Raw genomic sequence first — 27,053 nt, 5'->3', positions numbered from 1 at the left:
GATAGTCTGCATGCCTGTTTTACTGCAGGTCATTAAAACTACCAGTTACCAGTGTGCTGAGCTCAGTACACTGAATGGTCAGGCCACTTCTTCCATTAAAGAACAGCTAGTTTTGATTAGCAGGTCTGGAACAGGCTCTTGGATGTGTTCTTTCACAGTAAAAGCCTGCAGGACACCTCTGTTTTTATAAAATCCATTTCATGTTAATCAAGTTCAACAAGCCCAGGAACATGTTTCAATGCTTTGATTCTTCCCTTCGTGTTGTTTTTTTTCTGTGCCTGGTACACATGTCCACAATGTTGCAAACATGAAGGTTACTTTGATTTTGTTTTCTTCTTGCTCCAAACAGCAAATAATGCAGTGACAGATGTTATGTTCACCAACCAAAATCTTGTGCTGTGATTAGCTATTATTAGCATGCGTCTAATCCCCAGGGGATTAAATGGTCATCTAAGCATGGCTTCGGGTGTCACCTATGTCTCACATGGACATAAACTAATCTGTTTTGTTGGAAACAGATGAGGTGATAAGTGTTTGGAAGCCTCCTAATTTACAGAAAACGTGCCTGTTTGTTCTTTGTCATATTCTCATCTTAGGGTAGAAAAGCACACTTCTGCATCTAGCCCCGAAATGCAGTTTAAGAAGTTACTTTTCATGTGACTCTTTAAGCAGTCAAGAAGCCCCAGTTACCAGCAGTTCATTCCCCTGTGAGCTTGCCCAGGTTGCCTTTGAAGACACGCAGATGGTATGAACAGGGAATGTTCAGCCACAATACTGCATGTAATGTACCATTGCCTCCCTCTAAAGCGTAAGTGGAAGCTGCACAGAGGCCAAATAAAAATTTCCTCTGGCATCTAGCAAGGACTTCCAGGAACTCACTTGGGAACTATAGAGTTTTCCCTAGAGGTTGTGCCCAAGGGCCCCCAGCACCCAGCAGCCCAGTGGGGAAAGTAACTGATAGTTACTGGCAACTCCCAGCTGAGTGTTCTAAAATCTTAGGTCTCCCAGGTGAGCCTGGTAGAAGGAGCACAGGAGCAGCCTTTGCAGCTGGGGAAATTCTTTGGGCACTTGAGAATGGCCATGAGGCATGGTTTGCTGCCAAAAGCATTTTTCTAGTAATTTCTGCCTTCTCATCCTTTTGTGTTTTACTGTATCCCCATGAAAGAAAGGCTTCTAGGAAGAACCTTTAGGGAAGGGGAGAGCTATAGCATTTATGTAACTGAAAATGTTGACAAAATTAGCTGGGAAGAATGTGCGTGAAAGCGTTGCAGTGCACAGGAGAACTGGGGACTCTGAGATTTTGATGTGAACGTGTGAAGGCAATGTAGTATTTTGTATTCTGGCACTTTTTTGTCCCCTCGCCTCTGTAGGTAATGCAAACATCTTTCTACTTTTGCAAGGATCACCTCCATCTGATGATGCAGGTATCAGAAGAGCTAATTAAATATCTGCTCCACGAATGTTGTCAAATTCAAACACATGCTTCTGCAGATGAGTATGTATAGACCAAGTGTTCCTCTGATTAATGCTCTGAGCTTATTCTCCTAACATGTGTTTGAAGCAGAAAGACTTCAATGAGACGAAGGTGTGGTACAATCAAATCAGCAGATTTATTAGCTTTCTGGGCAGCTTTTCCATTATGTAAAAGCTGTGTTTGTACTACTATAGCAGTCAGACCCACCAGTGTGAGGATTAAAGTTGGTTTTTACATAATGGATTATCCAAGATTAAGTGTTTTATTCAGGCACAAGAGCAAAAATAACCAATTAGTGACTTTGCAGATTCCTTATTTAAAGGCAGCTGGCGGGCAATTGACACAAAACTCTCCCGCTGCCTGCAGCCCAAAGACTGAAGCAGAGTAGTCTCAAGGATCTCCAACATCTCTATCCCAGGTAGGTCTCTCTTCAGCAGAGGTGGACCAGATTAGCATCTCTTGCAGTAGGGAAGTGCAGCTTGCATGGCTCTTTGGGTGATGAGTTGGTAGCTCAGCCTCGGTGCTGCTAAGAAGTTTCAGGCAACAGTTTTATCTTGGCATCGGGACAGGTATTCAGAGTCAAATACTTTGCAAGAATGTATCGAGAAGATGCTCTCTTCCCAAAGACTGAGAATTATGCTGGGATATGGATGAACTGGGATACCCGAGGAGACAAATAAAGCCACGGGCACCCAGTGGTTGTTCTGCAATGACAGATCAAGCATCTAGCAAATTAATATTAATATTATTTGTCATGTTTGTCGAGGAATGGTCAGAGGGCAGGCAATACCAAGGTGTATTTTACAACCTTCAGTGCTTTACCAGAGCTCAGCAGAATATTTTCCTTCCCATGAAAACAAAATTCAAAACATCTGAATTTTTTCACGAAGTCTTACCAACCTTATCCATAGTCTGGCTTGATTTATAGTGTAAGAACACCATGAACTGCAATACTACTACTAGCAAGTGAAATACTCTTTCAAAGCAATTGCCACTGATGTTCAGTTTTGGCTGAATTTAGGCACCACAACAACTCAGTAGTTTCTCAGAGGAGGAGTTGGTAGTGCACTCAGTTTGGAAAGAAACTAGTTTTAAAATGAGGGAAATGCATCTATAGGCATGGCACTTGCAACCCCCATCTGCTGCATAAAATAAAACTCTGTATTTGCTTTTGTCTTGCAGAATGAAATACGCTCAGTATGTTTTCCTGGCCTCGGTCTTCTCCAGTGTTGGATATAGCCTAGCTCAGACCTGCGCAGTGGAGTCTTTCTCCGTGAAAGACAACTTCGATCCAAAAAGGGTAACTATGGTTCTTACTTCAACAGTATATGTGAAGCTTTATATACAAACTTTTTTTTTTTTTTTAAATGAGTTGTGTTAATCTAAAGGGGCTCTTCACCAAAAAGTTAACCCCTTTTGTACGCTGTCTCGCAGATGCTGTTCCTGTAGTTTGCTTTTCTCAGAACTGTTTAACCTTCTGAACATCATGGTAAAATGGGCCTTGAAGGTCAGGAATGTTACTCTGTTAGATGTCATCTTCTCTTAGCTTGGCACTCAATATGGATTTCAGCTTTGAGCAGTCCTATGAATGAAACTGTCTAGATCCACATCAGAGGGAAAGCTCAAACACATGACCTGGGGTGCTTGCAACCACCATCAGCCAGTTTTGGAAGTCACAGCAAACTGAAATCTTAAACTAGTATGATATCCTGAACAATGACTCTTTTCAAACACATCATTTGTGCCTCCAAGGAGGAAACGAGGGCTAACTTGCTGTTGGAAAGGTCCAGACCAGTGTGCCAGTACCTATTTTAACTGATGCTCAGCAAACCTCACATTCTCATATGCAGCTAGGATATGGCAAGCACTTCCTCTATACAAGATTGGCTTTGCTGGTGGACCCATTTCTGGGGAGAGCTTTGGGAACATCTCAGTTTTAAAAGGTCAAAGTTTTTGCTCAGGTTCTTGTATTTGGGAATTACAGACTTGTTTCAGGCTTAAACACATAACTTGCCAAACAGATCCCATTGGGTTCACTGGAGAATGAAATCTAACACAGCCAGCTTCTGCTTTTTTTTCAGTATTTCTACTAATAATGTTAACTTTTAAGGGTCTTCCTGTCTGTCAGTCATCTGTTCAGATCTTGTTTTCATTTCACTAGATACTGCTTGTACATTTCCAGAGAACCATTTCTTTTCATAGACATTTTCTTCCCCTTAATCTCATTCCTTTTCTCGCTGTTGCTACTCGCCCACCCTCTCCTTTTCACTGAGCACTCAGTCATTGCTTTCTCCTTTGCTGGGTGGGCCCTTCTCACTGTCAGAGGTCAACTGTGGCCCCTGGCGGTCCCCAAGTATGTCCCCAGCTAAGGTCTTTGTGGCTGCAGTTTGGTATTGTTGATGACAACTTTCCATGGAAGAGCGGGCACCTGAATAGGAACAGGGAAAGAACCAGCAGGCATCTTAGGATGGGAGAAGCTTTCAGTGTGGGTTCACTATGGCAGGAATGTCTCGCTTGACAATGAGTACATGCACACAGCAGTGCAGTTCTGCTAGGCCTGCTCCTCCTGGCACAGAGGCACAGGACCTGTGTGCTGCTTACCCACCCAAACCCAGACTTTATCCATAGGCCAGCAACGGGGAGTTAGAAAGGCACCACGATCACAAAATCGTGGGGTTTGTGGTAATCTGGCCACGATCCATGGCGATTAATTCAGATATTAATACACTTTCATCTTAGTATGCAGGGAAATGGTATGCCCTGGCCAAGAAGGATCCAGAGGGCCTTTTCCTTCAGGACAACATCTCTGCTGAATACACCGTGGAGGAAGATGGCACAATGACAGCGTCTTCCAAAGGCCGAGTGAAGCTTTTTGGGTGAGCTCTTTTGACTTCCAGCTCTGGCTGCTGCCAAGAGGCACTTGGGTGAGGGGGGAATGGACTGTGATCTATTCTGAGCACAGAACATGACTGGGTTTTCTTCATCAAGTGAAGCCCAGCATGATATTAGAAGCTAGAGTTTAGACACTCTTGAGTCCTGGGTTACTCTTCATCCTGGCTCAGGTTTGGGTCCATCACGAAACTACTGCACAAAATCAGTTATTAAGAGAAGTCTTGAATGATGGAGTGGTTAAGTAAAAGAACTGCAACAAGTGGAGGAGCTTGGGAAGGCTCAGGTGCTGCGAGGGCAGGATAGCTCTCATTTCACTGAGAGGTTCAGGAGAAGGAGAAGGGTGTAAGTGAGCACTACCATCACAGATCTCTCAACACAGTGTTGGACAGATCTCTGAGGAAAATATGTAGTTAGCTCTGAGATGCCACTGCAATGACTGAATAGACAGATGGTGAGAAGCTTAGAGTTTTGCCTGTTGGTCATGATTACTACAAGGAATTACGGCATGTAAAGGGATTAAATAGCTATCTGAGTGCAGGAAAGAAAATCCTGTGCTCCCGGTAGGCTAGCACTAGCAGGTGGCTATGAACCTTGTAAGTCTTAACAGCACAGCACTCCAGGAGATTTTGGGAAGGGGAAATGAAGACAAATGAAGCTTTGAAGACAGGCCATACAGTGCAAGTGGGAAGATTCCTGAAAGGACTCTTCAGAAATCAAGCAGGGTCTCAGGGCTGCTGGGAATTTTGTTTCCGCAAAGGCAGGATAAAGGGGAAGCGCAGCCTGAGCAAGGAAGGGAATGAAGATCTTTCCCCTGTTCCACAAATCCAGGCAATGCTTGACAAACTGTGCTAAAACATGGGTGCTATTCAAAGCAAACAGATCCCAACCAGAAAAAGGCATGGGAAGAAATGGGCACCTACAAGGGCCTCAAAGGCTGTGTGACGGCTTTTCACTAGCTTGGAAGGGGGGCTGTAATTATTACAGTGCTTGTGACAGACATCCCTGTGCCAATAGAGCTAGGAAGGGTTAGAGAGAGCAGAGTCAACTCCCTGCCTCTGTCTGGGGACACAGTGAATGACCCCAAACGAGCCCAAACGCAGGGCACCTCACTCTGCAGGCTGCTGGCTGGGAGCCGAGAAACAACATTCATCATTTTGCTAGGTGGCTGTCTGCTTGGACAGATATGGGTGGCAAAAAGCCATAGGGTCAGGAGGCACTGCCCCAGCCACAGCATAATCATACAGCAGAGCTGGGAACCAGACAGGCCATGTCCATGCCTGAGGCAGTTGTGCCCAAGTCCTGGGTGAGGGACACCCATTTTGGAGCTCACATGCTGCCAGGTTTTACCTTGACTCTCATGGATCTCGTTGCAGTTTCTGGGTGATCTGTGCTGACATGGCTGCTCAGTACACAGTACCTGACCCAACCACTCCAGCAAAGATGTACATGACCTACCAGGGACTGGCCAGCTACCTCTCCAGTGGTGGTAAGTGAACTTCTCCAGCCTTCTGACACTGGTCAGTTGCTTAAGGTTCCCTGGGTGTGTATTTCAACACATGAGCAGGAAAAACAGTTCAGCTCAGATTGCTCTAAGTGGAGAAAAATTATCCTCTTTTTGGGAGGGAACACTTTATCCAAGCAGTGCATTTTATATCCACAGAAAGGGTAGGATCCAGAGACCCCACAGAGACCCCCCTCATACACCATACACACTAACAGGGAGGATGCAGCTTAGAGGCACTGGGCCACACACATAGGTTTAGTACAGCCAGGTGAGGTGTTGGACTTAGGGAAGCATAGTTCCTGGGCCCCACTGTGGGCATTATAAAAGTGCTGAGGTCAGTCATCCTTGCACTCTTCATAGTTAATTGGAGGAGACACGTGGACCCACGTCTGAACTCCAGCAGCCAGGCACAGTTCTCCTCAGACAGACACAGCTGGACTCAAAGAAATGGAGCTGTTAACTGCAGTTCCTGCTGCAGCAACTGCTCATGCTGAACCTCAGTTATGCACTCTGCAAACCCCATCCTTTGTGCCTGAGTGTCCCATAGCTGTGGGAATCCAGCTGTGGAAATTGTGCAGGACTTGGCCCACTAATGAATAAGAAAGAAATACATTCACTCGGTACTGAAGATAAGCCACACCAAAATGAACTCAGTTGAGCAAGGCTGGAAAGTAGGAGGCATATTTTGCTGAGGCCTCCTGTATAGGAAGTGTAGTCTGTGTGGCCAAAATTTATTCTGTATGCCCTTCCCCCCACCATGCTTGAACGAGCAACAAAAAGATATTTTTTTTGTCACTGCAAACCTAGAAAGAGCTAATCTTCCTAATACTAGCCTAAGAAACAAAAGGTGAAAATGCATTGAAACACCACGGGGAACAACACAGTCTCAAGATTCCCTGTGCTTGTCCCAGTTGTTCACGGTGTGGAGACAATCTGGACACGGGAGGCGAGACTAGATCCTTTGGGAAGCTATCCCTGCCATGAAGTGAGGTGTGCCCCTGTGGAAGCATCCCCCCCACCCCAGGCTCTGTTCTGCCCACGGTGACCAACACGCGCGCTCTGATGTTTTAGGGGACAACTACTGGGTGATCGACACTGACTACGACAACTATGCCATCACCTACGCCTGCCGCAGCCTGAAGGAGGACGGCTCCTGCGATGACGGCTACTCCCTGATCTTCTCCCGCAACCCCCGCGGCCTCCCCCCGGCCATCCAGCGCATCGTGCGCCAGAAGCAGGAGGAAATCTGCATGTCTGGCCAGTTCCAGCCCGTGCTTCAGTCAGGTACCGTGGGCTAATTGGCAAACTCACTGGGTTGAAGAGCAGGTGATTGCGCTTGCCACTAACGCGGCAGAACCGTAGCAAACCAAGGTGTGCTCGCTAAGCAACCCTTTCTTAATGTTAGATCTGGTAAGAAACAGCTACAAAGGGAAGTCCATGCAAGGATGAGAGCCTGCTGCAGGCTGGTTCTGAAGCATTAGGATTGCCCTTACAGGAATCCTGTGTGCTGAAACTGGCATGTTAACCAAAAGATCAGCTTTGTTACTCTTATTAGATAGGACAGGGATGGATGTAACAACCCTGTGTTTCAGCACTTGGAAAGGCAGGTCTTGACCACCTGGGGAACAGCGTCCTCCAGGAAAGGAGAAGGTGGCTCCAGGAAGGACCACCCTCACTCTTCTTAGATCCATCACAATTTGTGTTTTGAGTGGTCCCAGCAGCAGTGATGAGGGGCTCTGGGTGCTTCTGACTGTGCCTGCTGGCAGTGGGAGTCAGCAGCTGTGCCACAGAGATGCAAACAGTCCCTGTCCAAAGCTCATTTCGAGAACATATTTCTGAAAGGTACGGGAGCTGATCTAGCTCAAATGCTGCCCATGAGACAGGCAGATAATTTTTTAGGGCTATGCTGAAGCAGAAGCTCCTCTTTGCTGGCAGCTGAGTGCCCACCCTTCACATACTCACTGCCTTGCCTGGAGGTTGGCCAGGCCCGATGCCACTGGAACACACATGTGGGACGAGGAACACACGTGTGGGACAAGGAAGAGCAGCTAAAACCTTCTGAACGGCACATCCTTGTCCAGCCAGTCCCCCACTGCAGCTCAGGTGCTGGCATTCCCCAAGGTTGTGGGCGTGGGGTGGCCATCCCTGCCCCGTACCCCTCCACAGTGCTCTCTGTAGCAGAGGGAAGGTGGCTGGTTTGCATGGCTAGATGTTCAGAAAAGCTGAAAACCCACGCCTAGCTGGGAAAGGCTGCCCGAGTGCTTTGCCAATACACAGAGCAGTGCAAACAGCATCTTTTGCACTAATCTTGTACTGTGATTCAGAAGTGCTCTAGGAAGGCTGTAGCTGTAGCTTCACGGGAGACCTAAAGACTGTTAAAGCACTTCGCAAACTTACTTAAAAGGACTAAAGTTTACTTTTCTTTCTTTCCAGGGGCCTGCTAAAAGTACACTTCCGATCCTATCCTTAAGCCCAGAAACCAGACCTCTTGGTCTTGAAGTTGCCACTCAGCTAATAAAAAAAAATAAAATCATAGGACTAGTGTGTTTTGCCTGACAAACACATGAAAACATTGGGGGATCTGTAAACTGTGTGCAATACAATATTACCTAATGTGGCATTAATCAATAAATGTTTTTAAAAAAAAAAAAAAAACATACTTCTGGGACTGTTTTTTTATTACCTGCTGTGCTGTTGGGGTCAGAAGGAGCGAGGATGTTCACGGAGGAGAGGCGAGACAGCAGCCAGGGCTGTTCCCAGCACAGGCTGCTCCCCAGCACCGAGCTGGGTGTGCCCAGCTACCTGCAGCAAGGGTCACAAGAAAACGGGGGTATGGGCTGAGGTGAAGAAGGTTTGTGAACTATGGGCAAAGGGTATGTGGGTGGAGGTCCCAGGTGAGGCTGCACAAAGCAGCAAAAGCTTGTGGGTGCCTGCAGGGCCCTGGCAGATACAACGTGCCTCTTCCACTACCACTTCCATTTAGATTCTGAAGCTAAGAAACTCTATGGAACAACAACTCTGAGGTGAGGCTGACAGTGTGATCCTTGCTGCCTGGTAATATCTTACAGTTACTTCTGGTAATCTGGTACATCTGAATACTCAAAAACCTGCACAGAATATTTCGAACTAGATCCTGGACCACAAATGCATTAAAGCAGATGTTCCTTTCAACAACACTGTTCATTACTTTAAATGAGCAGTTACTTGCATTTCCAGTGGCATAAACAGTAGTTTACTCCCCCTCTGCCTTCATCATCCAGCTTTCAGTATCTCAGAGGTATAGAGCTGAAAGATATAGAACAGACAGGTTCTATGGCCGAGAATTTAACAGACACAGAAAACCAAAAAGAACAGTGTCTAGAAAACTCCACGTAGAAAAAGGGTAACCTGAGTCACTACAATGAACATGTACTTCCCACTGCCTTCGGGAAAATCACATTCACTTCTAATACTTCCTATTAATAAAGCTACCAGTCTAGAATGTCCCCGGCAACCTGGTGATCTCTGCAGTTTGTCAACAATAGAAATGTTTATGTTTGCCAAGCATAGAGGTAAGAACAAGCTGAATAGCCCCTACCCCTGAAGGTTTCAAAAGGTGTGTGGCACACGGCTGACGTTGAGTGAAGACCTTCAGAGCACTACACTATTGAACAGTTTCTGCAAGATGCTTGAACAATCTTTTCTACAGTAACTGATGATTATCTTCTGCATCTGTTGGAAGGACCCTTCTCCAAAACCAGAGAGATTATCCCAGGGATGCAGGCAAGTCTCTCAAGCTTGTCTCTCCCAGGATTTTCAGGCAGTACTCATACGGTTCTTAACCAGCTTCAAATAAAGGTGTTCGTTGCTCTTCAGGTCCCAGGAAAGCCACCTTGACAGGGAACAAGATGGTGAACTACCATCTAAAGCTAAGGATAGAAACAGAGGAGCAGTAGCAGGCAATGCCAAAACCCCACATACAGAAAGATTGTGAGTGTTGACAAAATACTGGCCTTTTCTGCTGGAAGAAGTGCAAGGTCAGTGCATTGACTGAAGGTTCACCACTTGCACTCCTCTCCCATGAGGAAATACTAGGGTGGAATACTGAACTTAGGACTTGTATCACAACTGATTAGACAACACTAACCCTCAGCTGAAGGAGCCTGGCCTTTGGACAGAACATTCAGACCAATACTACCAGTCCTAGAGAAGTGGGATTTTTAATATCTATGGTTGTGGCAATTGTATGGCAGGTAGGAGTTACAGCAAGAAGGGATGACCTACATGCAGGACCAAGTGCATCCTTACTGTGTCTGTCCAGATGAGTTAGGCAGTGAAATCCCCCCTCAGCCACATAAGGTTATCTCTCCAGGCTCCTAGGAACATAGTGGTGGTTCTGGATGAATTCATAACAGAGTTATACACACCCCAGGAATCTGACCTGTACTTGGGGAAACATATTCCCATCAGGACCAGAAGCAGGTCCCCACCATGTGATCTCGTGAGTTAATAACAGGTGGGGCATTAGCTCATATCCCTCTCTCTCCAACGACTGCAGGAAACGTGAAAGACAAGGTAGGGTAGGGCAGGCAGCCAAAAGTGTATTCTGATAAGATTTACACTCCTTTTGAAATTCCACTGGGTTCAACACGAAACATCTAGGGTATATCTAGATGCAGGCAGTCTTCTGTCTGCTGTTTGAGATGGCTGATGAAAAAGCAGCCTGTTATTTCTGGTTTTCAAGTGTGTGCATAGGTCCCAAGTCATAATCTTTGTCCTGCATGAACTTTCCACTAACAAGAGAAAAAAATTGTTAACGAATTAAAAGGACTGTTGTTTTGTCCTCAGAAGGTCCTTTAGCGCTGCAGAAAGTCTATGACTGTGCAACAGCAGGAGGGACCCTGCAAGGATATTGTCCTTCACACACCAGTGAACCTTCTCCCAGCAAGGACACTGACATCTGACACTATGATACCATGTCGAGTTTGACCAGTTTCCCCTGGGCTGTGGTACATGAGGCAGTCTATGCACTAGGTTTCTACTTAAGCCTTGAAATTTTTTATGGTAAGGTTCTTTTCATGCTTCATTTTTATCTCATGTTGAAACATGCGCCAATGAAGGTATCTTTTTTACCTTGTGCTGGCAGAGGCAGCGAGCTGCTGCATGGTACTTGGTTGCTGGCTGGGGTTAAACCATGGCAATCCTTGAGAAGAGTCTTTAATTCCCAAGATTCAGTTGCTGACACAAGAGTTTTAAGCAGTTTCTACAACACAATGATGTTTTCACAGGGTTCATGTGAGAGATTAAAAACTAGTTTTATTGGGTAGCATAAAACATGGTAACAAATGCAGCATATACACAATTAGACAAAATAAAACAGCTGAAAGATTCAGTTGCAAAAATTCGTATATAGTTGCAAACTTGTTATATCCCCTTAGAAGGTTTTGTTTGAAGTACAAGCAAACAATCCCACCTTGCAAGTGCAGTCAGATATTCTTACGTGGATTTATGGCCAGCAAGAGACACACCTGACTGCTCTGCAGTCCTGCTTTGGTTCTGATACTGCAGAACTACTAAGCACCTGCTACTCACACTTACTGCTATGAACATCTGGCACTTCTGAAAACTCTGACTGTGATGGGAGGCTGATCACTGCCTGGCAAAGGCGGAGATTAATTAAACATGCAATTTTGAAAGCAATATCAGGCAGAGTCAGCAACAGAAGGTTACAGAAATCTCAAGTTTCAAGTATTAAATAATGTTTTTCTGTAGACACTAAATTACAGAAAAGACAAAGGCATTCCAAAACTTCTATAATTTGTATGAAATACATTCAAGCCTGGAAATATCAAATTATCTTCTCTCTGTAATTGTTTATACATGCTTATTCCCTAAAGGAATAAGTTTATACCATAGCAGCAAAGAAGATTTTTAAAAGAAATCTTCTATTTTTCATGGTTTGCACTTTCATATATTTTCTTCTACATCCCTGAGTAATAAAATCAATACTCTTCACAACACCTATGATTCCTTTTTTTTTTCAAACACCTGTAGCTGGTGCACAGTCCTTAGTTTGATAAAGACTGCTCTATTCTGATCGTCAGTGTGGGCAAATTTTAAAGCAGAAGGCTACTCAGGTAGGACATTCTAACAGGGTAAACTGTCCTCTAAAGCTCCTCTATCTTCCCCTGCTTCAGACACACTAAAATCTCTCAAAACCCTATACTTATCTAAATAATTTTTTGTCGTTGTTCCACCTCATACTAGCAACAGAATATGTCTGAACTGCTAAATTTTATTTAAATGTGTATTCTGATTCTTCACTTAGGGGCAGCTATAACAACTTGAAAATGCATTTTTACTATCCCCATCCAAGTAGAATTTATCAGTAGCTTTTCCAAAACTGAGAAGCTTATCACTTCAGTAGGCTCCATGGCCCTTTTCTGTTTTGTCTTACGGACAAGGAATTGCAAGATTAGAATGCGACACATGACCCTTATTCAAACTTCAGTCAGGCAAGAAACATTTCATCTGAATTCTGTGACAAAATGAATCTTTTAAGGCTAATTTTCAGTACAAGCATACGAACAAGTTACCAGAAGTAAAGGAGATACAAGGCCACACCTCAGTGTATACTGGCTTTTTTGTATATGTTTCTTTTCATGCTGTAAAAGTGAGGGCATTTGAGGTAATTCAGCTCTCTCCTACAGTGCAAACTTGTTGTTTTTGGTGTTTTGTTGGTTTTTTTTTTTCTTCTCTGAGACCTGAATGTTTCATCAAATACACAGTCTTTGTTGTTGTGTTGGTGAGGTGGCTGATGTCAGCAAAGAAAGCAGTAGGGGATTTGTTTGTGTGACAAAGTCAGTCCTCTTATGGAAAACATTCCAGCTGTTTTCACTGGCATCATCCCTCTCACTACAAGCGTTTTAAAGGAGTAGCTCAAACTGTGCCAATTGTGAAAAGGGGGGAGTAAAAAAGCACCCCTGCAATTTCAGGGAACTTTGCTGTTTACATAAAGTGTTTGGCAGCAGCAAGCACAGCCAGCAGTGTTCATGATCTAGGGCTATCTCACACTTGTGCACATGCCCTGCAACTGTTCTTGGTTAATTTCCTATGTGTTGTGAGTAGCAGCCCTGCTACACTCAAGGGTGTGCTCTCCTGTAATGTGAAAACACAAAAGGTTCCAACTGCCGTTTCAGCTTTCTCCTGACTATCCAAAACTGAGTTGTGACTTACAGTCTGAGAGGCAAGGCATGCTGGGGGGAAAGCTCCCCTCTAAGGGCTGTAGGATGCCAGGCTAGTGGTGACAGCAAAGGAGAGGAAGAGGGACTTTCAGGGTTAGAGCCTCCACCACAAAGAGGCAGTGGCTGATGGCTATCATTTAAACAGATGACTTGAGCAAAAACAGAAAACAGAAAAGGTAGGGAAGTTTGGAGCCTAAGGTTTTCTGTGCCTTCTTCCCCTCTGAGGATGAGCTGCTACCCTTTCCTCTGCCTATGGGAAACAGCTCTGGCATGCCAGGAACAGTCACAAATGCTGAGAGAACGGGGTGGAAAGCCCTCCATGAGAGAGTGAAAAACCTCATACACCTGAAGACATGGCAACGGATCTGAAACAACCTGCTGTGAATAACCATCAGGGAAGAAGGGATCCTTCACTTCATGCTTTGGATATGTTTGGTTGTTGGGCACTTTTCAATCAAACCATTAGGTCAAGACAGCCCAGCAGCTAAGGCAGGCAGTTTACTCTTAGACAGGTCTCTGCTGCCATCCTGTCTCACACAGTGAAGCAATGGTCCTATTTCTGCTGCAGTTTGTGACCTCTAGAAATCTTTGCTTGTCCTGGCCATTAGCTCACTGTAAAATAGGGGATAATAAATATTTATTCCCATAATTCCTAGTTAACAAGCTGAATCCCACTACTATGGCAGCCTCTGACCAGTTGGGCTGTCAGTTGTGGCTGATGGATAATGCTGCCTTTAGTGCTATGAAGAGTTAATAGGGGCAGTTGCTTCTAACTTGCATTCCTAACTCGCTTCATCAGGTCCTTTCCATACTCCCTCCTCGGCCTGGGAGGAGTTTATTTTTCTGGGGGGTTGTCATTTGCAGGGAACATACACCAGTCTGACACCAAGCCAGGCACCACTCTTCAGGGTCACTTGAAAGCTTCAACATACTCCACAGGAGGAGAGGACGGGCCTGCCTTCCCCCAGTAGTCAATGGCACGCACTCTGTAAAAGCCGGAGACTGAGCTTCCTGCAAACGAAAAGGTTAGAAATGTCACTGTGAAACGCTGACACCTGAGGTACCTGGAGGATGTGGAGCAGGCACTACTCCTATAAAATGCAGGTTTGTGGAAGGGGATGGGGAAATCAGTTCTGCACCCTATGCCAATGTGTCTGTGCGTGTCTAAAAATGATTATAAACTCCTGATGGTCAAGTATTAGAGTTTTTTGCCTCCCTGAGCTGAGGACCTCCTCTCTCCTCATTAGGAGGGCTTGCAAGTACAGCTACAGGACTGCTTTACCAGCAGTACCTTTGAAAAAAAACTATGACATCATCTGCAACACACAACTAGTCATTTCCTTCTTTTTTCTGACTTAACTTTTCTGCCTGAATTGTGCCTTTCAAACAGTTATGTGGGGACAGGATCAACGACGAAGCAGAACAAGAAGCAAGCACACAGGCTGACTGAAAACCCTGTGCTCAACTCAGGAAGCAGCACCACTTTAGAGGTGGGTAAGTTGATGTTCTGCGGTTCTGCTGATTTTCAGCCTTGACCCAGCTCAAAGAACACAGTTTTCCGTAGCAGACTCTTTGACCCCACAAGCACTGTAAATTTGGTGGTTTTTCATCTATTTGCTTGATTTTTATGTGTGTTTTAGTAATTTTTTGCTAAAAGAAACAGGATGCTAGAAACAGTGGGTCAGGAGGAAGTACTTAGCAATAAAGGCTGCTGAGACATGAGATTTTTTTGAGTAGTCTTTTCTTTTTGTTGTTGTTTTTGAAATAAACAAATAAAACTGGTATTTAATATTGTAACATAATAATGAATACTAATTTCAGAGGTTTGCCTTAGTCCTGATTCAGTTTTTGTTTACCTGTGTAGCCTTTATATTGCAATAATAGCTCTGAACTTTATTACCCACCCACTGCTCATGTTAAGGTTTTCTCGGACTAGGAGATGAGAAGGTGTTTCTGGCAAAACCATCTCTGAATTGCTCTTTATTAGTATCACTGCGAGGCAAGGTCTGTTTGTGTTTCACACAGCTCTCATCAGTGTTTATTATCAATACCTGTTAGATAGTCATGCTGCAGACTAGATCACGTCTGCTTAAAAAAATAAAATAAGAAAGAAAAAAAAATATCCAAATTAAACAACACTATCTTCTTTCACTTGGGTGTTTCATCTGTGTAGGCTTCTATTGCATGCTGGCTGTACTGGAGGAGAAATGACCGCATGTTCTGGGAGAAGCTTTGCATTGTTGACAAAGATGAAACATTTACAACTTAAGCAGTTAGGACTAAGTTAGGACTAGTTAGGACTAAGAAGAAAGCTCTAGGAAACAGCAAAGAGAGGTGTCACTCCATGTCTTGAGGTTCAGACAGCCAGGACAAACTTTCTTGTGACATGACCTCTTCTATCCTTACAGGGGAGTATCTCAACAGCTTAAGACTGCCAAGCCATAAAAGGAACGTGTAACCCTCCTGGGGCGGATCAGATCACGGTAAATGCGAGACAACCGACCCCTCCATGGAAAGGTGGGCAAAACCTCTCACTTATTTGCGTGCTGATGCTATACTCTTAGTTTAACATCTCCAGACTCAGCGGTGCACAGCAAGTGTTATCAAGGCAGTTTGCTCTACTGCCCTACCCCAAGTGCACTGTACAGATTTTGGCAAAGGCATGGTCAGTACCTGCAGGACGGAACCTCAGACTTGCCTTGCTGTGTGATCTTACTCTCAAAAGCACAACACCAAGCTCTGGTCATGTGAACCACCTGGGTTTTTTTGTCATTTTTGCATGTTTCTACACCAGCTACAAAAGGGCTGCTTAGCTTCTCAGGGACCTTCCCACACCTGCAGCTAGGTCTCTATGGCTTCTGTAACAAGGAATTTATCCAGGGCAATACTACTAATAACATCCTCATGACTATTTGTCAGTCAGTGTTTGTCCTTGGGAATACAGCTCTCACTGAGAATGTGGTCCTAAATGAAGGGATGTGCTCTTATTTGTGTTGGGAGTGTATGTTACCAGAAAGTTACAGACCTTCAGTAGTTACTAAACAATGTTTCACACACAAGTGGCAATATCAGCATGACAGTTTACCTATTTGCCATACCTGGACTGTAGACCCAGAGAGTGAATATTGTGTCTTTGGCATTAATCCGCTGGTACGCTTTTCCATCTGACGAGAATTCCACTTCAAATGTCTTTATACACCTAAAAAAAGAAAAAAACAGACAGCTCAGTTACTACAACTGATAATGTGTTGAGCAATCAAATACTAGTCTTGGGGCCACTTCAACAAGAAGGCCAAAACCAGGAAATAGTCAGTTGACTCAGTCCTACCAAATGCAAGATGGCATCAATTGTCAGCATTATGAATAACCAGGGCCTCAACAGCCCACAGAACACCCAGGCAGACTGGCCACGTTGGGCATATGCAGCATCACAAAATGTTAAGCATCTTTTACTCCCAAATTGGGATTATCAAGCTGAAGAGTCATGGGAGACTGGCTTGAAAAGGAGCTAAGTCAGTGCTTCCTGAGGTGTAGTTGTACACTGGATCACCTCTGACAGTTCACCTACAGAGAGTTTCCAGTCCAGTCCAGCTTGCTGAAGGCAAAGAGCTGCAGGTTTTGTCTCCTGGTTCACATCCCTTACAGAGATGTGCAAGATCCCACCTAGGCATCTGCTGATAATACTACTTTCACCATGGATCTTCCTGTCCGCTATGCTGAAGGCAAGTCCCTCAGAAATGCCATTGAATGCTGGTGTGAAACAAGCAGATTCCTTGGGTCAGGCAGCAAATCAGTCAGGGTTGCTCTCCATAGTTACTGCATGCAGGTCCTACAGTTCATTTTGTAAGACAAATGCACTGTAAAATCTCTCAAGGAGACATTATTCATTAATTTTTGAACTTGTTTCACTCTGTAAACTGGTGACAACTTAGGCAGTGATGCATTGGTAACTCAGTTGAAACCATTTTATTTTAAAAGCTACTTACTTTGAATTTACGTGATCATCATCCCACAGCACAGTGACCTGCCCCTTCGTGAGAGGGATCAAACGAACACCAGTCACCTGTCAAAACACAGATGCTTGTGTAAGAGAACTGTACAAACCAATCAGCCATGTCAGATTTCTGTGTTCACCCTTCCTTACTAGCTATTTGCTTTGATTTTTTTCCACTGAGACCAGGTGAAAAAACAAAATCCCTGGCTCTGTGGTTTTGTAGCCTATGTCTCCCACACATCAACCTTGCAGAGGACCTTCAGAGGCTCTGGGCACCGCTGTGAACATGTGTGGGACTGAATGAGCAGATACAGTTGTCTAATATGTGACAGCCACAATTCCGTTTTATCTTTAGTTATCAACTATTAACTGGAGAGCTATTGTCAAGCGTGGTAGTATAGCATGAAATTTTTAAAAAGATATTGCACTTTTTAGTACTGCATTATTATTTTCCAACAATGGATAAACTTCCATTTATCTCAGTGAAGGCTCCTACCACTTGCTGTGTGATGTTTTGTCTTGAATTATATCTTGGAGAACCTTCTCATCAAAGGAAAGAATTGTCTTTTAATTGATTCAAATGTTAGTCTGGCTCTCCTTAGTAAGATTTAAAGCAGGAAGCAGTTTCTCTTTTGGTGAGTCTGACAGTAGAATACAACACATACCTGACCTGGAGCAGATCTAGGTCTTGCACAGATGTGGACAAGAAAGACTGAGGGAATGGGAAAGTCTTGCTTCAGTGTCAGGATGCCACCTTCAGGAAGGGGGAATGGGCCTGCAGCCAGTGGGTCCTGTGGAGCCGAAAAGCAGTGTTGTGAACACTCTTTCATTACAGCACCCAAAGGCCAACTGTAAAATCAGTGTGAAGTGCCTGTGTATTTACTGTGGGATTTTAAATTTCCAGTAGAGTTGGTGTTGCTAAGTGGCTCAGAGCCATCAAAGTTCTTCAAGTTGGGAGACTTTCCTATCACACCTGTTTTCTAGCTCTTCAGGAAACACGAGGGTTTGTCCATCTCACAAGCTGGGTTGATTGAAAAATGCCCTTTAGGCCCACTCTGTCGCTTCTAGCAGCCTTTTAGGCTACAGGTCTTTACAAAGACCTGTCTGTTCACGAGGTGTAGAGAAAGCTGTTGCTAGCTACAACAGCCACGTAGCTGGTCTCTGGGGATGAGGCTTCACCAGATGGACAAGGGCATCTAAAACCTCGCTGCTGCCCTTTTAAAGGAAGAGCTGATGGCTCCTACAGTATCCAGCAGGCCTTAGTGCTAGTCATTTATGGTGACTGGGAGGAGAAGACATAGTACTGCACACCAAAGCCAGAAGGCAACCACTGTCTGTGGGTCCTGAGGGGCATGAAGGTGTCCTTCTTTAGTGTAACCTGTGTGTTCCAATGCACAGGGAAACTATCAGTGAGGGACCTGAAGCGACATATTCTCGCACACAGTACATAATTTCCACATGGCTGTTATCCATAGGCAGGAGAGGAGTTCTCAGAGAGGACTTACTCCTTAATTACCTCTGCAGTGCATTCAGCACCAGTGAGGATGAGGGGAAGCTGCAGCCCTCCTCGTGAGGCCCTGGAGTCTTCTGGACTTGCACAGGGTAGTTTCCACCTCATGGAGCTGTTTCTTTTCTGTTATTGACGGGGTTCACTTCAACCCTCCAATGCAGCAGTTTGGCTTGTATACACAGGGCCATGTGACTCATTTGGGGAGGCAGAACAGAAAGGGTCTCAAGTACACTGAAGCAGAGAGTAAGTGGAACGTCCCCAGGAGCAACTGTGCCTCTTCAGTTTATGGGTAGGCCAGTAGCAAAGAAGGTGGTCATCTACATTTAATCTCTTGTATAAAATAAAGGTATCTGTTGTGTATCAGCTACATTTCTCTGCATGACTGCAAGTGCATTTTTGTGTGTCTGTGAGAAGTAAATGACTGTGGGCTAATGAAATTTTGACAACCTGGCCTGATTTCTTGTCTTTTTCACAAGCACTTTACCTGTAAACCAGTTCAGGCAAACGCATACAGTCATACCTCAGCATCCCTTATTTGCTGGAACTGTTCTGGAGAAGGAAAGTCAGGGCTTCCTAGGTTTTTCCACTTCAGGTAGGGATTGGTTTGGTTGTTATCCAGGTAATATGTCACATACACCAGCTCTTTAGGAACACAGATGAAAGAAAGCAAAGCCTTTACTTGGATTTAAAGATTAACAAGAATAAATTGAACAGAAGAGGTGTAAGTCTACCTTCTCAAAAGTGATTTCAGCGCATGGGAGCCTGGCTTTCACTGGGAAGTCCCATGGCTAGCACCCTTACAAGGCTCTACAGTTTACATTTGCCAAGCTATTACATTTCAAGCTATTACTTCCACAACCTGAATTTAAATCCTCTTTTGGTGCAGGTGAGGCACATATTCCTTGGGCAACTTCATCAGCTGTGTAATCATGTGGTCATGTTGGCTGTCTTGGACTCATCTCATTAAGGAAATTGATGCCTGGCATTATCCAGACAAGGGCAAGGATTAACAGCTTTCCAAAAAGATAGCACTTGGCAGCTGCCACTGAAGGCAGGGTCATAGTGTAGGCGTTAGGAAAGAACCTTTCCTAGAAGAAAACCATCACATCTCAGAAAATCTAGGAGTGCCCAGAAGATGAGAAAGTTAGCAAATGAAACTCACTCTTGCAACAAAGGGCAACTAAGCAGATATTATTTCCTAAAGAACAATTATGTGAGCTGCCTACATGATATTTGTTTACCTCCATGACTGGGGAAGTGGGTGACATTCACTGTGACGGTGCTGATGTTGGTTGAAGTCTTGTTATCCTCACTTGAATACATCAGTAGAGTAGCTTGCCAGCTGTCTGAGGGTTGCCTCTCACTTGGTGTGTGCACAGACACCAGCACACCAACTGTGCTGTTCTGAGTGCTTTCAACTCCACTGCTCTTCACTTCTGCGAAAATCTGCTTTTCTCCTTTAAAAGATTTGACAACTCTGTAAGAATCGCTGTTAGTCAGTCCTGTACAGCTTCCAAAATAGGAAGGGTCAAAGCACACAGATCTGCAAGCTGAGCTAAATTCTACCTTATTTTACCAATTCAGTTTACCAATTCAATTTACAGGATTCAGTCAGGTTTATTTTTCAGCAGCAGAGCATGCACATACTACAGCAGTTCTTATGCGTAGCAGTTCAGCTAGCAACCTCCAAAGATGTGACAGGGAATAGGTTCTTCCTTTAGTATGCTGAATAAGTCTTCCAGCTGTGGGGATTTCTTAATCTCTTAATTTCTTAATTTCTTTCTGATGGGTACAAGAAGGAAGTACCAGTCAACAAAAAAGGAGTGGCTGGCACACAGAGGGTATAAACAAAGCAGTAAGTTAAACCAAATGGATTACGGACTGTCAGGAATATTTTCTGAGCTATTAACTTCCCTGAGGAGACGGAGTTTCATATTTTTAACACAGCTGGTAAACGACGGGAGGGAGAAATCCTGCTTTTGTGAACGGTGAGATAGCTGGAACAATCTCTCTTAGGCAGGAAGCTTCTAGGTGGGATGTGCTCTTAAATCAGTGGTTACCATACCTAGCAGTGCCAGCAGGCCCATGACAGTCAGCACCGGTTTCCGCACCATCTGGACGTGAGGTGGCTTAGTGTTGTTCATCTGAAAACGTGCTGACAGAGTCCGCTGTGTGAAGTAATGGGGGTGGTAGCTCAAGAAGGCATTGTCATTACTCAGCAGCGTGTAGTTGATGGTGTTGTTGGCCTTAGAAATGAGCAGGTTCTGGTGCTGGATGATGACCTGCAAAGTCAAGAGAGAAAATGGACCTTCACCCCGCAGAAAATCCAACACACAGCGCCTGTATTTTTTTTTTTTTAAAGTCTTTATAGGGTACTGAAAAGAACTGTCTTTTAGAAAAGTTTGAAGAACATAACTGTTCATCACAACTCTTGGAGAAACTATACTTTGGGTGATACATTAATTACTGTAAAATCTGAAGTATCTACATACTTTTGCCTGTAATAAGTCTATGAAATAATTATTACGAGTATTCTTCATAAATAACTGACACATTTCCTTGTCTACTGCAGTATAAATGATCCTCCTCTGTCTTGAATACTTAATTAAGAATCTGGATTTGCCATCTGAATTAAATCTAAATGGTCTTCCAAAGCTGGAGTTACTTTGTACACACTGTACCAGTGGCTGGGAGCTGGTTCTGGATTCTGTTCCTCAAAGAGTCATTTTTCCCACTTGGTGCTAACTTGGAAGTAGTTCTTACTGGCTTTTCTTACTTACTAATTAACCTTACTGGTTAATTATTTCACTGATTGCTGTGCTGCTTTCCTGCAAAAATGTCAGAATTCCCAAGCTCTCTGTTTACCAGATTGTGCCCAAGTGCCAGAATCAAACAGAACTTCAGAAGGCTGACAACTGAACAGTGTCACAATTGTATCCCTGAAGCAACACAGGGCTTCAGCATCTACACACCCAAGTGTTAACTTTCCACTGGATGTGCCTTTTTTTCTCCCTTCAAATCACCATGCCGTTATAAACACAGTTGTTCTTGCAAACTCTCTGTGATGCAATCAATAACTTGCTGCCTTACAGAAGACTGTTAAGTGTTTATGCAGCCTAAAGGAACTGGGAGCCTTTGCCTCCACAGGAGCTGCTGATAAGATGTCCCTTTTTTCTGGGTGACATCCATGCTCCTGTGTTTGGGAATTACTGCTTTGCACAGGAGCACTTGGACTCTATGCGTTGTATAAGGTTGTGGCTCACAAAGCACCATGCCTGAAGTGGAAAATATTGCTATGGAAGAGCTAAGTCTGTTCTGGGGCCAAGGTACAACTACTGCAGAAGGAGAAATGTTGAGAATTCTCTTCTTCTGCTGCTTTTTTGAGCATTATCACTAATTACAATCAGTAATTATTAAGACCCATGTGTACAGTCATTAACCAAAACTAAAGAATGGGCTTATGCTGAGAGCTCAGGGACTCCTTAATTATACCTGATGTCTCTTGATGAGATAAACTTATGAGGGAGCTGGGAAATAATGCCTCACATGTGAGGTGACAGCTAGCAGTGAGATCAGAGCAGCAGTCTTATATCATGGAGACGGCATGTGTGGGTATAGTCTTATCAGGTGGATCTAACTGGGTGACTGTATACAGTATCTCACACATTCACCAGCTCAGGTCTCTAGCACTTCTCTGACTGCTTCTCAGTTTGGTTTTGTCTTGTGGTTTTGTTTTTTTTAAGGAAAGATGAAGAAAACTAATACAAATTAAATCAAGCTATTAAAACCAGACTATTCAGGGAAACCCCAAGTGTATCAGTAGGAAGCTCTCCTTTTTTAGGATCTAATAGTTTGAGCAGCTGCTTAAAAATTAACTGTAAGTCGTCTTTTGCAACTGCATTACTGTGACAACACTGCCAGTGAACTGTTACCTTTACAACCATAGCTGCATATGTCACATCTGCTCTCCAGAGCTGTGGAGTGGACCATCCAACCATTGGATCTGCTTCATCATTGTATATGGCAACAGAAGAAAAATTTGGAAACAGCTTCTGAATTTGTTGAACTGCTTCTACTTCTTGTTGCAAGATGTTGAGAGAACTCCCACCTCCCTGCAACAATATTTCATATCCATTTAGCGAAAGTGAGCAAACAGTAGTAAACAAACAGACATACCCTACAGACATAAATATATTCTGAAAACATGTTCCCCAGTTCAAGAGGAGCTGTGCATCAGAAAATATTATTATTATTTTTACCTCAACCACTAAAGCATATGCTGTTTGTATGAGCTCCTCCTAGAATATAAAATAGAAAAGAAGTAGAGGAGTTATTTCCCCTTGGGAATTGGGCAAAGGCAAATTTGTTTTGAGTGAAGTCTTGTAACTGAACATCTAGAAAATTTTGTATGAACAGTTAGCCATGGTTCCTACTATAGGCTGGACACTCATGTTCATCATCATCAACTTCATAAATCAGAATAAAATCTAACTTTGATTTAACTGATTGAAAAATTTGCTTTAAACTGAAATCTTGGACTAACCTTCTTATGGAGAGAGATGTAGTCCAGCCTTACGCCAGTCTCCCCTGTGAAGAAGTTCGTCCCATTGTAGCAGTGACACAGAAGACTCCAGCATATGGGTGACTTGGGTAAGGGGTGGAATGAATCCCCAGGCCCTCCAAATTTCAGAGAAGGACTGGCTGCTCTTAATCCTTCTGAGCAAGCATCGTAATAGTTGAGAAACCCTGAGGTCCAAGCAGATGCATATATCGAATATGATAACTTAAAACAGAAACTGGATCTAAAACTACAAAAAGATGTTACAACTCTACTATTTGATTTATTGGCAAGACCTTAAAAACTGGGGTTACCCATTCCTATGCACTGACAACACGAGAAGACATAAAAACCCCAGCTACATTCAAAAGGTTATTCCAAAGATCTTGTATGGAGAGAGCTCCACTCCACCCTTCAACCTTTATTCCCAGTGACAGTACCCTACATCCAATCAATGAACTGTGTCTCTTAGTGTAACTCCTGTTTCATTTTCCCTGTCCTGCTATCTCTGCATGTATATCGATGTGCAAGCAGGGAATAAAGTGTAGTCAGTAACACAACCTTAGCAGTGTAGGGGTACCTGTCACATTCCTTATCACTCCTGCCTATCTCACTTCTTTGCCAGTGTATCTCCTATCTCACTGTTCGCCCTCCACTCACCCCACATACCTGTCTACCACTGCAGTAAGTGCTCCAAAACACGCTTACCTTTCACTGTCATAGACACATTGTCAAAGTCATGGTGGTCTGGTTCATTCCATGTCTCAAAATTCCACTTAGCAACATGCTCCAATCCATACCTATCTGTGGGAGAGGCCTCACGTATCAGTGAATGGCATATTCAGACAATATGATCCAGACATTGATCCAGACAACCTTATCAGCTGGGGCTGCAGGTGAGGTTCAGCACCCAGAACTACAACTACATCATTTCCCTCATTATTCTTTATAGTGAGGGAAATGTGATTTGGTAGTTTCAAAATGATCTAATGTTTTTGATGAAATGCAGCAATATTCAAAAAAGAAAGCTGAGAGGGAGGTGAATTCCAGCCTTGTGGCTAGGCCACTCATCTACCCTCAATTCAGGCTGAGGTTTCTGTCTCATTTGAAATATTTGAAGTTAGTATGCAAGAAGCATTCAAGTTATTCTGTCCTAGCACAAGCTGGTGGTTTATAACCACAGCAACATAACTAAGTTACAAGTCAGTCTTCAGAGGCAGGCCAAATATACCACCCAGCACACTATTTATTCTGAATGGATTGGCAAAAAACCGGGCTACTATCCCATGGTCTGATGTGGCTTCTTTTTTTTTTTCCCAGTTCTGTGCTGAAATCCAGGGTCTTGAAACTGAACACAACACACAGAGAACTTTCTGAAGTAGCTACAAAGGATTACAAAAGAATAAATAGCAGAGGTGTTTTGTTTTTTTTTTTTTTTTTTTAACTTACCTATGTATCTGCTGGCCAGAACTGTAATTAAGTCTCTCCATCTTACTACCTGTTCTTTATCTTCAAAATCTAAAAAATATCTTGCTGGATTCCCCATCAATTCAAATCCTAAAAAAGACGTAATGAATTGGTCTCCTTTTTCTGTGAATGCTATCTCATTTTGGTTAATGAAGGGGCTATCACATTATCTGAAACAAACTTGTTAATGAAGAAGCAGCATTAAATGGGCTATCTTTCCTGTTTTTACACGTTCCCACCAGAAACATTTTAGATTTGAGGTTATTCACATTTGTTACTTGTTAACAACTACAGTAACCACTACTAATAATTGCCAACATAAACGCAGGCCTCAGAGAAAACTTTAAACAGTGGATGCTTGCAGAAATCCATGAGAGGTTATACCTTGAGCACCTGATTCTCTGGCCCTTTTAGGTACATGTCAATTGTTACAAAGTTTTCTCCTCTTCAGGAGCTCTCACTTCCAAATTCATACACCTGAAACTGCCTTCGAAAGCAATGTCAAACCATTTGTATTGTTTTAGTTGCTGTAGTATTGCTTTGCTCACACTGCTTCCATTTGCACGGACATGAGGTAAAGGCAGGTAGGTGAATAGTGAGTATTTGTCAAAATCAGCTATGGAAAAACTCTCTAAGCATCTTCTAATGTTTGTACAATGTGGGCAAAGATATACAGACAGACCAAGCTGTGAAGGCAGGGAGCTGCCCTTACCTGGAATCAGCTTGTTTTCCCACAGGAGATCCATAAGGTTGTCCAAGGCGGTAAAATTGTAGTGAAGTCTGCCATTCATCCCTCTGAAGAAAACAGGTAATAAAAATTACAACTGCAAATTACAGCAAAGATAGCAGTTGGTAGTAGATAATTGGTCAGATGGCGTCCTTCTCAAAACTGGTATGTAACCAGGGTTCTTGGAATTGTACACAAACCTACCTCCTCTACAGCCACAGGTGTTCACCATAAGCAAGTCATGTTACTTGACCAATCCATGCTCTTTTTCCTATACAAGCAGCAGCAACAGAAGCAATATAATGATCCTGCTTGCTGAATTTTGATTTTTTAATAAAACATTAAGATTTCTCTTTGCTGAAATTAAATTTACCTAGATTTTTTTTTTTCTTTGGCTAAGCTGTTTTTTTCAGTTTCCATTAGATTACCTACTGCTAGGCCTTGGTCACCTACTGTCCCATATGCAGTCTTTCTTCATGTTCTTCTAATTTGCAAAATATACTATAGCTTTCTTAGTGGCACTTCTTATGGGTTTCGGTCCAGCTGAAAAATAACTTTTTATCTTTCAAAGAATGCTGAATTTATGCACACAATGTTTGTAATGTTTATTTCACTGTAAACATTTGATTAGTTATTCTCAGGCTGCAATTGTTTTATCCAGCTTTGAATAAATGCATTCAAAGACTTGGGAGCAGCCCCATGATGAAACCCTTTGTGTATCAGGGAATCTTGCAGAGGCATAGGTAGTAAAATCTGGATGCATCTGGAGATGCATCTGCACGGGAACACTGGAATTCTTTCACCCAGGACATGAAAACTGGCATTTGCAATTTATTTCTGATACATTTGAAGATTTGCTTTAAATTCCTGAAAGGCTTTTCTTGCCTGGTATCCAGTAAAACAAATATAAGGTACTGTGTGGGTCTGTTTCCCATAACTTCTGAACTGAAATCTGAAAGGGTCAGAGAATTTTTTGCCAGTATGAAGTGCCGAAGAGGAATTAACAGTGAACTTCTGTTGACAATACTCTGTCAGTGTGACCTACTGCCACTTGGCCCAAGCCACAGCCTTGGCCTGGTGCCCAAATTCTGAGCTCAGTGTGCCCTGAGTAAAAGGTTCTGTAAGCGCCCTTGACATAAGTCCTGCCCTGGTCACACAGCAGCACTGAGCAGGGTCTTGGCAACACCTCTCAAATGTGATTTCTCCAGCCATGCCAAAGCACTACCCCTAATTTTTCTGGTACAGTGCAGCCTGACCATTTGCCCTGCAGTCTTGCCTGCCCTTTCCCAGGCACCTTGCCTCTGTTTGGGAGGAAAGCTGTACAAGTGAACTGCAGAAGAAACGCTTCAGGTGTGATGGAATGGGGAGGGACAATCACCTACAGCTCTTGTAACTGATCAGGCTGAGACGTGAGAATGGGGCCATCAACAGAGCTCTTAAATCAGTGCTGGGCTCTGTGCTGAGTTTCATAAATTGTTTCTTTCTGTGCCTTCCCGTGCATTTCTAAGCCTCTTTGATTGAGGCTCTCCCTCTGCACTTTCTTGCCAGGGAAGGGTTTCAGTAAAGAAACTGTAACAGCAACCACAAATGCCCAGAGAATTAAGAAGGGATGACAGAACTGCATAGTGAATAAATAAAGTATCTGTGCGATCTGGAGAGAAAAAAATCTCTGGCCATGATCTAGAAGAGGAAAACAGGACAAGA

At 43.6% G+C, this 27,053-nt stretch overlaps 2 protein-coding genes across 4 annotated transcripts in view; one reads left to right on the top strand and one right to left on the bottom strand.

Moving 5' to 3' along the window:
• The first annotated feature begins 1,630 nt into the window (after window positions 1-1,630).
• Window positions 1,631-8,451, top strand: LOC114060850 (purpurin). 2 transcript variants are annotated; one of them, XM_027890792.1, is made up of 6 exons: window positions 1,631-1,891; window positions 2,652-2,774; window positions 4,214-4,350; window positions 5,740-5,852; window positions 6,942-7,154; window positions 8,304-8,451. In XM_027890792.1, the coding sequence occupies exons 2-6, from the start codon at window positions 2,658-2,660 to the stop codon at window positions 8,312-8,314; spliced, it is 591 nt and encodes a 196-aa protein (XP_027746593.1). In that variant the 5' UTR covers window positions 1,631-1,891; window positions 2,652-2,657; the 3' UTR covers window positions 8,315-8,451. The 2 variants fall into 2 exon arrangements, with proteins under 2 accessions (XP_027746593.1, XP_027746507.1); XM_027890706.1 differs by lacking the exon at window positions 8,304-8,451 and having other exon boundaries at window positions 6,942-7,168.
• A 3,439-nt stretch (window positions 8,452-11,890) lies between these two features.
• Window positions 11,891-27,053, bottom strand: part of IDUA (iduronidase alpha-L-) — a 42,777-nt gene continuing 27,614 nt past the window's right edge. For both annotated transcript variants that reach the window (XM_027900961.1, XM_027901046.1), the window contains 12 exons: window positions 25,335-25,417; window positions 24,605-24,712; window positions 23,864-23,959; window positions 23,141-23,343; window positions 22,530-22,709; window positions 20,663-20,879; window positions 19,839-20,054; window positions 19,118-19,239; window positions 17,753-17,878; window positions 17,080-17,156; window positions 16,192-16,292; window positions 11,891-14,104 (listed from right to left, as the gene is read on the bottom strand). In XM_027900961.1, coding sequence (XP_027756762.1) covers window positions 14,004-14,104; window positions 16,192-16,292; window positions 17,080-17,156; window positions 17,753-17,878; window positions 19,118-19,239; window positions 19,839-20,054; window positions 20,663-20,879; window positions 22,530-22,709; window positions 23,141-23,343; window positions 23,864-23,959; window positions 24,605-24,712; window positions 25,335-25,417 — 1,630 coding nt within the window. In that variant the 3' untranslated portion in view covers window positions 11,891-14,003. The remainder of the gene's footprint in view (window positions 14,105-16,191; window positions 16,293-17,079; window positions 17,157-17,752; window positions 17,879-19,117; window positions 19,240-19,838; window positions 20,055-20,662; window positions 20,880-22,529; window positions 22,710-23,140; window positions 23,344-23,863; window positions 23,960-24,604; window positions 24,713-25,334; window positions 25,418-27,053) is intronic.

Source organism: Empidonax traillii, unplaced genomic scaffold (genome assembly GCF_003031625.1).
Source record: "Empidonax traillii isolate 1590-97213 ecotype Southwest subspecies unplaced genomic scaffold, ASM303162v1 scaffold2:size4533513, whole genome shotgun sequence".
NCBI classification, from domain to species: Eukaryota; Metazoa; Chordata; class Aves; order Passeriformes; family Tyrannidae; genus Empidonax; species Empidonax traillii.
This window is presented reverse-complemented; position numbering and strand designations above follow the sequence as displayed.